Here is a 10,710-nt window from a genome sequence, read left to right as displayed (position 1 = left end):
CTCATTTATTAATTTTGAGATATACGATGATGGCATGCCTAACATCCAGTGAATAAACAATGTTCTGCCGTTTGTCCTTGGCGTTGGTAAATATCCAACCTTAATTGATGTTATGTTCGGTATGGCCACTGAAGCCCATAATTAACTGACAATGGGAGGGGAACCACATTTAAGACCAAACTTGTCTAATATTTATCGATAAACTAATGCACCTTTACTGATGTGTAGTTTTTTTCTCTTGAAGATCTGACTTTTTGTAGCGAGAGTTGGTGACTTTATGTTAAAGGGAGACTTTTTGGATGAGATTTGGAAACGCTAACAAGCTGAAAATCTTGTTGTAGTTGTCAAAGTAAGAAACCAATGGAAGAGCTTTTAAAAGTATTAGTCATGTAACCACGTATAGATTCAATCATCGGATGCACACCTATGACAAGTTCAAATAAATAAAAATAATTTTCTGCGAGGAATGTGGGAGTGGAATCCACGGATGTGGTGTCAGCATGGAAAATTATTATAAGTAGATGATGCATGTGAAAAGGAACCTCCGCCTAGCTTGCCGTACCAATGGGAAAGCAATCTCAGGCCAGACTTAATTTTTTTGTGCTTGTCTCGCTCCCAAAGTCTACAACCCTTTTCAACGTCGCCACATTAAGTATGCACATTTTACACTTAGATGCTGCACAGGCAATACTCATTGGAGGGACGATAGATCCAGTGTGGCGCTTAGGAGGACATTTGATTTGCATCCCTAGTCCTGGAACGGAACGGGCGTGTTCTGTTTAGACAAATCCCGCCCAACCACCGGAAAAGGAACCAGCGGGCCGTTTGGTAGTTTTACATAGAATAGCATGAAAGAGCTCGACTCTCAGCCACTCTTTTTCTTCCTCTCTTTCTTACCATGTGATCTTTCTCTCTCTCTCTTACCAAGTGATGGGTAGCATGACTGGGTTTGGTGGCGTGTGATAACAACGTTATTAGTTTAAATTTTAGAGGGTGTTATGTTGATGGGTATTAAAGAATGTTAATCTTGGTTGTTTATTTTGGAATTAGGATTGCCATTATAAAGGCCAAGTGAACTGGTTTTTGTGTGTCTGATGTGCATTCTACGGAAGCAATAATCCCGATGCAATGATCCTCCCATCGAGAGAGCTTCAAGACACACGATTGAGCTTATGCGAGCTCCTGCTGGAGGCAGAAGAGCTCTATATCATCCGCCGATCCATCGGCATCAATGTCGGTGCCAATCCTTCCCTTTTTAGATACTGCGAACCGAGAGGGGGCCCTCCGGCAAACTGAGAGCCCCACCTGCGGAGTAACTATGAAGGACTTTGAGACTGGTCGCCGGCACATGGGGAGACGAGGAAGAGGACGGTGGATTTGAGAATTCGTCACGGATGAATCCGGTGATAGTGGTTCCCATATCGTTCTGATGTCAGTCTGAAGCCAGAGTAATGCCACGACCTTGTAGTAGCGCTTCATTCAACTGGAGATAAACTGTTCGATGAAATGCCTCATTAGGCTGATCATTTAAAAGTTGTGGATCTTAACCTTCCCGAGTGCATAACATTCGAATGAGTGGTTGGGCTTTATCCATGGCTGTCTTTTTGCTTTTAATTCTCTCTCTTTCTGCCTCATGTTCTTGAGTTTGGTCAATGATATCAGTTTGTTTAATTGTATACATTTTGAATGCACATAATTTCTGTATAATTATATTGTTTACATGATCTATAAGTTCCGGGATATATTGTGCGGTTCAGCTTATCTTGGAACATCGAAAATTGGACAAACCGGCCTGCACGAATGGAATGCCGAATAGTTTAGCAGTCATGTTGCTGTTCCTAAACCTCATCAAACGGCAGACAGTTCACTCCATTGTCTACTGGAACAAGACAGTGGTGTGGGGAAGATGAAGTCCTGTTCATCCTGTTGGTTATAACAGGCAATGAAAAGGATGCCCTTTTAGCTGCTTTTAAAAGAGGGGGAATTGAATCTCCTATAATGCTGTTTCCAGAACAGGCAAAATATGACTCTTCTCCTTTTGCGAAGCGTAATTTGATATTTACTTTTCACGTTGTGTCGCCCATCGAGGAAAACAGCATCCCCAGACGGGCAAGGCATTTGAGCTCATTCTTAAGACCAGTCTCACAGAAATCGTCGTATTTTTCAAAAATGTTACTAGAGTACTGAATAAAATGAAAAAAAAATGAAGACATTTGGCATTTTTCTTCAATTTTTTGGTTTTTCTTTTTATTTTTTACATTAGTATCATCATGAATTTTAATCTAAACTTAAAACCAAATTAAATTATTTATCATAATTTTTTATCATCGAAGAAATTATTTTCTTCATTTTGTTTAGGTTTTTTGATCTTTTTGTCAGTTTTTGATTTATTTTCATTTTCCTACGCTTTATAAGATTTTTATGTTTTTGGAAATTTTGGTCACTCTTTTTTTTTCAACAAAAACAACTTTACCAAAGAGTACTTTATACAAATCTCACCATTAAGAACCTGATAATGCTATTTCTGGCAACGCTTAAAACCCTAAGAATGGAAGAACGGAGAGTTTTTGTTTTCCCAATAATAAACAAAACGAATACCTCCTATTGAAATGATCATTTTCACTCGTATACAGCGTACGTATTCGAATATTTCATGTATATTAAAACATTAGATGGTTTGGTGGACTGTGCAGTGAATCTAGTGACTGGAGCAACGAACTAGTGTTCCTCTTTGCTTTCTACATTAGATGGAAGCCATAGAGACTAGTAGTGATCGGCCACCAGCCAACTATACTCCCCTTCTCCCTTTACCTTACAAGGTTTGGTAAAAGGAACACTCCTTTGTACTGTGTTTTTCAGATTTCAGATTATTGATCTTTAGCAGTATTTCATTTCATTGGAGCTGTTCGACAATGGTAATTGTTTATGAATATGCCACAATAATTGGGATAGGTTCATGGATCACTTATCTAAGTATTTTATTGAACTACTTCCATACAAGTGACTGTTCTCTTTGTCAAATGAGCATGTCTATCTACACTTACTGGAGAGGCCAACAGTTACCTAACGCCTAATTTTTTATCATTCCATGAATATATCCTAATCTCTAGGACAAATTCATGAAACATTGTGTTATTCACATATTCATCAAACAGTAGTAAACTGTTCCAGCACTAAACTGTTTCCTTTGCCAGATGGACGTCCATGTCCAGAACAGCAGCTTAATTAGAAGCAGCTGAAGAGATGGACGTCCATGCCTCGTACAGCTCTACTCGTTGCAAAGCCCATTTATTAATTGTCACGCATCAACCAACAATGCTTTGTAGAAACAAAATAAATCAAAGAGTACGAAGCAAGCCAGTAAAGGTAAAAAGCAAGTCCAACCAAACTAGTATGCACACATACACAAGTTGTGACATCAGACCACAAATTTGCAGTCGATCAAACCTCTATATATATATATATATATATATATATATATATATAGCTAGAAAACCGGCTGATCAAGGCGATAGCTGTCAGCAGAAGCTGCAGAATCGTTGAAAACCGGTTGATCAAGGCGATAGCTCTCAGCAGAATCGGCACCCTCCCCGACCTCCCCCGACATCTCCTCGAGGGACTTGCCGTTGGACTCTTCAATCAGGAAGGTACAAAAGAAGCCAACAGCATTAGTCACTCCCAGCACAAGCAGAGCGTTCCTCACTCCTATGCCCGGTGGATATCCAGGATCCGTCTGGGCCGGGTCCTTGCTCTGAGCAGCGTAGAGAAACCCGAACGCGCCGATGATGGCGCCCGCTTTACCGGCAGCCGCCGAGATGCCGTGGCAGGTTGTCCTCAGCCTCGCCGGGAAGATCTCAGCGGGAACAACGAAGGTGGTCGTGTTAGGGCCAAAGTTGGCAAAGAAGAAGGTGAAAGCGTACATGACCACAAAACCGATGCGGTGTGACTTCGTCGTCCACATGTCGTAAGGGACGGCGAGGACGAACATGCCTACCGTCATGAAGAAGAAACCGATCAGTTGTATGGCCACACGGCCGATGACATCGATAAGCAACACCGTTAACCAGTAGCCGGGAACGGTGGAGCAGAGGGCAATGAGTGTCTGAGCTCGTGAAATCTTGAACACCTCCTCGATAGCGTTCATGGTCTTGGCAGCAGGTATCCAGCCGATGGCGGATAATATGTCCTTCTGGAAGAGGTTTTGGCTGTAGAAGCCAATATCGAGGAAGAACCAGGTGGAAGTGGTGCCGAGGAGGCACTTGCCGTAGCGCCAGGCGAACTCTCGGCTAAAGAGGCCGAATCTCTCCATTGTCCGGACCTGCCTTGCCTTGTCCTGATTTCGCTCCAAATCCTCTCTGGGGACGATAAACGACAGATGCAAAACTTTCTTCATGTCTTCTTCAGCTTTAGTTTCATTCAGTTCCACCAGAGCTGTAAACCTGGCCGTCTCCGGCATCTTCATTCGCCAGTAGTACGTAAGAGCCGCAGGTAGCGCTCCAAACATGAGGATGATCCTCCACACATAATCCGCCTCTTCCACAGTCGACCCCTTCATATCTTCTTTGTAGGAGGGTGCAGGATACTTGTTCATAAACCCTGCGGAGACGATGATGGAGATGATCCCTCCGGCAAGGATGCCGAATCCCTGCATCGCAAAGACAGCAGCGATGAACGCCCCTCTGGTAGCCTTATTGGCATACTCAGACATGATGGTAGCAGACAGAGGGTAGTCGCCGCCGATGCCGAATCCCAGCCAGAAACGAAAGAAGCAGAGGGTGGTCATCACGCCCTTGGGGTTTGTGGTGAACGACAGACCAGAGGCAATAGAGCAGACGAACATGAGGATGAGGGTGAGACCATACACCCTCTTCCTCCCCATCTTGTCACCAAGCCAGCCGAAGAAGAGCTGGCCGAAGAGGGTGCCGCAGAGGGCCACCCCGTTGACGGCGGAGGCGACATTGGGGGGAAGAGATCCAGGACGCTCAGGGTTGGCCTCATAGTAATAGATGCGACCGAGAAGCTTGGTGATGAGTGAGATGCAGAAGAGATCATAGGCGTCGGTGAAGAAGCCCATCCCAGCAACAATAATGGCGGTGAAATGGTACCACTGGACCTTGGCCGAATCAAGAAAGCTTAACACCCTCACCGACTCCCTTTCTCGCAGCTGTACATCCATGGCGGCTTGAGTAGGTGAACCTCAGAACAGAACAGACCACAAGGCAGACTGCTTTTGTTGGGGTCCGATTGCTGTAAGCGAACTCCCGAGTAGAAGAAGATCATCGCGATCAGATGAGAAGGAAGCCTTCCTCCTCATCTCTATCTCTCCCTCTCGATGGAATGTGAACTGCGAATATTCTGAATTTGGCACAGAGTCAACACGCTACGCTCTGGGTTGTCATCTCGCCAGAGAACCTCGGGATGGAGACGGAGGTCTTATATGAGGCCGCCGCGTGTCCCTCACGTTTCGCGTTTGACTTCGATCTCGAAAGAATTAACTAAAAGATCGAAGCCCTACTTTCCCTTTCTTTTTTTCCTTCTGCTCGTCCTCTCGCTTTCTGTCTCCTCATCTCCCATCACAATCTCTCACGCCGTTCGAGAAAGCCTCGATCAACGACGTTGCCTCCGCAAGTGAGGAAGAGGCAGGGCTTCTTTCCCCTTCTCTTCACTCAACCCTTCTGGCCAAGCACCATCGTCTGGGCCTCTCGATTGCTTGCCGGTGATCTCGGACCGGCCGGACCAGTAACTCTGCCAGAACAGCGGATCGGCGTGCGTCGGTGACGTCATATAAGACTCCCCGCACGAACAGTGAGGGGCCCTCATCGCTGCAGAAAGGCACGGTACGGATTGCGGGTAGAATTTGAGACAAGAAGCTCGGCAGGGGCGGTGGATGGGCATATTCTTTTCTGATTTCGACATCCGAGCCTTAAATTATTTTCATAGGGGTTTCCGATCGTTTGCTGAACCTTGCGAACGCAGACAATCACAATTCTTATTGGCTAGAGCTTTGTCAACGTTTGCTGAGAAGAGTTTTAACCGTATCCATGAATATAGTTTTCAATTTCAGTTGTTAGGTTCTTTTTAATTTCAATAATGAAATTCTTTTTCCAAACAAAAAAGGAAAAAAATTGGATAAATTTTAAAACAATTAATCTTTAAACAGAAAGAGAAAGATGATCATTCCTTAAAAATAAAATGCAAGAAAGTGAAAATAAATATTTAGAAGCTATAGAGAATATGAAAACATGAAAAAATGAAAAAACAGAAAATTGAAAAGTTCATTTTTTTCCCTCATTAGTGTTTTTAAAAGAAAACATTTTTTTTTCTAATTTTTAGCTGACTTGTTTTTAACGTTTTTTTTTTTTTTTTTTTTTGTTATGAACACACCTCATCTCCAAGTAGAAAGAACTCAGCTCGCGGTCGAATATCAGTATCCGTATCTTCAGCTGTTATGGGTCTGCCTAAGTTTCATGGTAATGTCAGATGCAACACTTGTAACGAAATTCTAGTCAGCCAAATCCGATTATACTTGAATCTTTCGGGCGAAACAGTCCGAACAAAATTCTGAAAATTGGCCAAATCGATCGGATTGTACTTGGATTTCTTAAATCGCACAATAAAATTTTAATTAATTATTTGAAATTTAAAAATACAAACTTAAAAAAATTCAAAGATAATTACATGGATAAATTAAATTAGGTTAGTCAAGATAATTCCAAAGACAGAACAAACACGGATTCGTAATATCAAAACACTAAAAAAAATAATAAATATAAATGATGTTTATGCATTGGTATTACCAACGACGTCACAGTTCTATGCTTATACAGGTTTCTAATCTCAAAACTCTGGTTTACATTGGATACTTACCAAAGTGTAAGAAGAATATTTCATCTTTACGAGTGAGTAAAGGGTTAACAACTCATTGTCCATAAAGAGGCCCAAAACCCCCTATTCTCTCTATTCTTGGGGACCTGAGCTGTATCTAGACTTGGATGGAATGCAGTACCCCTGTTCCCAAAGAGAATAGCATCATAGGAATTGAACCGTTGATGTGTCTTCAACACACAGCCTGCCCAACCAGCTATGTTAAAGTTTTATGGCAAGACAAAAATAGCTGTCCAAAAAAGAAAAAGAAAAAAGAATGCAATATAATTTTGAGAAAGGTTGGTGCACCCTTCCCATCTGAAAAGCTTTTTGAAGGACTTTCTTGAAGGAAAATTGTTAAGGAAGGTTTTGGATAATGATTGACGAACATATAATTGTAGATCTAACTGGTAACGTCAATCCCCTATAATTGTGGATCTGATCTCAATCCCCTATAATTGTGGATCTGATACGATTTTATATCTTACCATATTGTGTTGTAACCTCCCATCTACTGTACTCTATATATTTGCTATTTTCTCAAGCATATACAATGTAGAAGAGATTCTAGTATTTGCTGGTGTCCTCTCTTTCTCTCTCTCTCACAATACTCTTGAGGTTTTTCATGGTAACAGAGCCAGCCTCTGCTCCACCTTGATTTTCCATGGATCAATTGCAGAGATTTCTTTGCAGCAAAATATTGCAAAGATCCTTGTTCCCCAATTCTGCTGAGCCCTCTGTTCAGCAACTGTCCTGCGTTCCTGTTCATCAGAGCACCACCGCCAGCGTCGGCAACCTTTGGCCTCCACACTATACAATTAGCACCCTCCATTCGTTCCGGTTCCAACGAGCCCAAGATCGACTGAATCCGACACCTGAGCCGGCTGGAATCGCAGATTTTCCAACCGTTGTCAGTTCTGGCCGCCTGCTGTAACCCGAGATTTTGCTGAAATTCCGATCATCGGCGTTGTCAGCTCCGGCCACCGTTTGCATTGAGCAAGGACCCGATGGAATCGTCTTCCTTTTGTCTATCTCCACACCAAATTTCAGACATTTTGGAGTTGACACCAGGGCGCTATGAATTTTTAACCATAGGCTGGTCTGAAGAGCTCCCTGTAGCTGTATTGAAGCTGAAAACAAATTTGGTGGCGTCACTTCATCTTAGGCGCGATTTTGTTGTGGTTCGGATCTGAAAACGAATTTGGTGGCGTTGGATTCCGTTGTGAGTCTACTGTTTCCGAAATTCAGAATTTTTGGACAATCCAGTTAGGAGTTGCTGATTTTTCAAGAAACGAAGGTCCCTGGATCTACTAACAGGGTAACGTCCTTTGTCTTTTACTGTAACCATCATATTCTTTCTCTCTGTAGAAGTATTATGGCAACTCCATCGTCAACTCAATGGAATGCTATCGCTGCACTTATCTTTGTTAAGCTTAACCGAGGCAACTATTTACTATGGAGCTCCCAGTTGGAATCGGTCATGGAGTCCCAAGAACTTATACAGTTCATAGATGGGACTTTCCCCACTCCTTCAGAAACCATTGTCAAGGACAGCAAGATTGAAGTAAATCCAGAGTTTGCTGTTTGGAAGAGGTCTGATCGACTAGCACTAAGTTGGATCAAGGCCACCGTCTCCGAACCAGTTCTCAGAAAAATCGTGACTAGTAAATCAGCGTTTGAGGCATGGAATACGCTGAAAAAGTCATTTAGTTCTCAATCACCTTTGAGAATAATGTTGTTGCGAAAGGAGTTACATTTCATTCAAAAGGCAATATGGATATGCAAACTTACTTGGAGCGAATCAAATTTTTTGCTGATACACTATCCGCGGCCGGATTAGATACAACGGATGGTGATCTTGTACAGATCACAATGAATGGTTTGCCTATTGAATATGAAAGTTTTGTGACTCTCATTAGTGCTAATTCTTCAAATGCCTCGATTACGTTTTCTGAGCTGTTTGATCTTTTGTTCACGCAAGAGAAGAGACTTAATATGTTCAAGTCAGCTAGGGTCGATCCTCACAAATCTATCCAAGCATTACCATAGGTTGAAAACCAGATTACTTTCAACACTTTTCGAGGGTGCGGAAGAGGACGAGGTGGCTTCAGAGGTCGGCAAGGAGGTCGATTCCAAGGAAGAGGAAATCGACCACATGTTCAAACTCAACCACCACAAAATGGAGACTCCAAGAACAATGCAGGAAATGGAAGTCATCCTCGCTCCATCATCACATGTCAATATTGTGGACAGAAAGGTCACTCGGCAAGGACATGTTATGATATTCCACGTGCATTCTCTGCCATGAGTTTACAAGAATCCACTGGTGAATATTGGTATCCCGACTCGGGAGCAACCAAGCATATTGTCAACAACGATGAGATGATGCACAACAAGACGGCATATGATGGATTGGACAATATCATGATTGGTAATGGTTCAAGTCTCTCTATTAAGCACATATATAATTTATTAGTTAATACTGCAGTATCTTCGTTTCATCTTAACAATGCCCTGCATGTGCCCAAAATGGCTCACAATCTTTTATCGGTGGGAAAATTTACATCTGAAAATGATTGTATTTTTCAATTTTCACCACATGATTTTGTTATTAAGGATCAACAGATGGGCAAGGTTCTACTTCAAGGACCAAAGATGCATAACGGACTCCATCCCATTAAGGCGACGAGGTCAAACATAGATTCATCTTCAACCAAGGGAGAAGCATTTAGTTGTTGGTTTCCAGTAGACGTCAATAAAATTTCAGCACCATTCGAACTATGGCATCGGCGTCTTGGTCATGCCAACAAGAAGATCGTTGGTATTTTAAATTCCAGTAGATTCATATCAATAAATTCTCCTATTCCAAAAGGAGTATGTAAGTCTTGTCTTTTGGGAAAGGCACATAAGCAATCCTTTCCAACTTCTGATTTTCAAGCCTCACAATCTCTTGAAATGCTTCACATGGATGTATGGGGACCTGCCCCCATCACCTCTCGAGAGGGATTCAGGTTCTTTCTACTCATCATTGATGATTATTCTAGATTTTCATGGTTGTTTCCTCTCAAAGCTAAGTCTGAAGTTGTTCTATGTTTCAAGAATTTTAAGATCTTGATTGAAAAGCAGTTAAATTAACATATATGCTCCATTCATTCTGACAATGGCAAAGAATTTGTAAACTCTGACTTAGCCTCATTCTGTGATGAACATGGGATTATGCATCAATTTTCTTGCCCTTATACTCCCGAACAATTGTTGAACGAAAAAATCGTCATACCGTCGAAACGGGATTAAGTATGCTTTATGATGCTGGATTATCATATAGTTTTTGGGTTGACGCTTTTCGCACTACCATTTATATCATCAATCGTTTACCAACTTTGAAGTTGCAGCGCAAATCGCCCTTTTATATGTTGTTTCACAAGGATCCAGAATATGCACATTTGAGGGTTTTTGGAACCACATGCTATCCACTATTGACGCCTATGAATGATTCCAAATTTCAGCCCAATACTACTTCATGTATTTTCTTGGGTTATCCTAGTCATCATAAAGGATATTTATGCTATGACAAGTGACATCTTTGCATTCTTATATCTCAACATGTTGTCTTTGATGAAACTCATACACATGGATCTGATTGTTCTACAGATTTCATAGATTAACTCGTTTCTCGTTGGCTACCAAATATGTCTGACGACTCTCCTTCTAGTCCAGTTGATCCAATGTGTGATCCAACACAGTCAACAACAGCCTCCACTTATACTTTGTTACCTCTTCCTATGGCTACAACCTCTGCCACGACTTCACCTCGTGAGCACCTCGGTCTATCGCTCAATGAGACTG

General features: G+C 42.1%; 1 protein-coding gene across 1 annotated transcript; it reads right to left on the bottom strand.

The window, feature by feature from the left end:
• Positions 1 to 3,346: 3,346 nt before the first annotated feature.
• LOC116266360 (low affinity inorganic phosphate transporter 1-like) lies at positions 3,347 to 5,729 on the bottom strand. Its single transcript, XM_031647535.2, has one exon. The coding sequence runs from the start codon at positions 5,174 to 5,176 to the stop codon at positions 3,488 to 3,490; it is 1,689 nt and encodes a 562-aa protein (XP_031503395.1). The 5' UTR covers positions 5,177 to 5,729; the 3' UTR covers positions 3,347 to 3,487.
• Positions 5,730 to 10,710: the final 4,981 nt, after the last annotated feature.

This window comes from Nymphaea colorata, chromosome 12, assembly GCF_008831285.2.
Source record: "Nymphaea colorata isolate Beijing-Zhang1983 chromosome 12, ASM883128v2, whole genome shotgun sequence".
NCBI lineage: Eukaryota > Viridiplantae > Streptophyta > Magnoliopsida > Nymphaeales > Nymphaeaceae > Nymphaea > Nymphaea colorata.
This window is presented reverse-complemented; position numbering and strand designations above follow the sequence as displayed.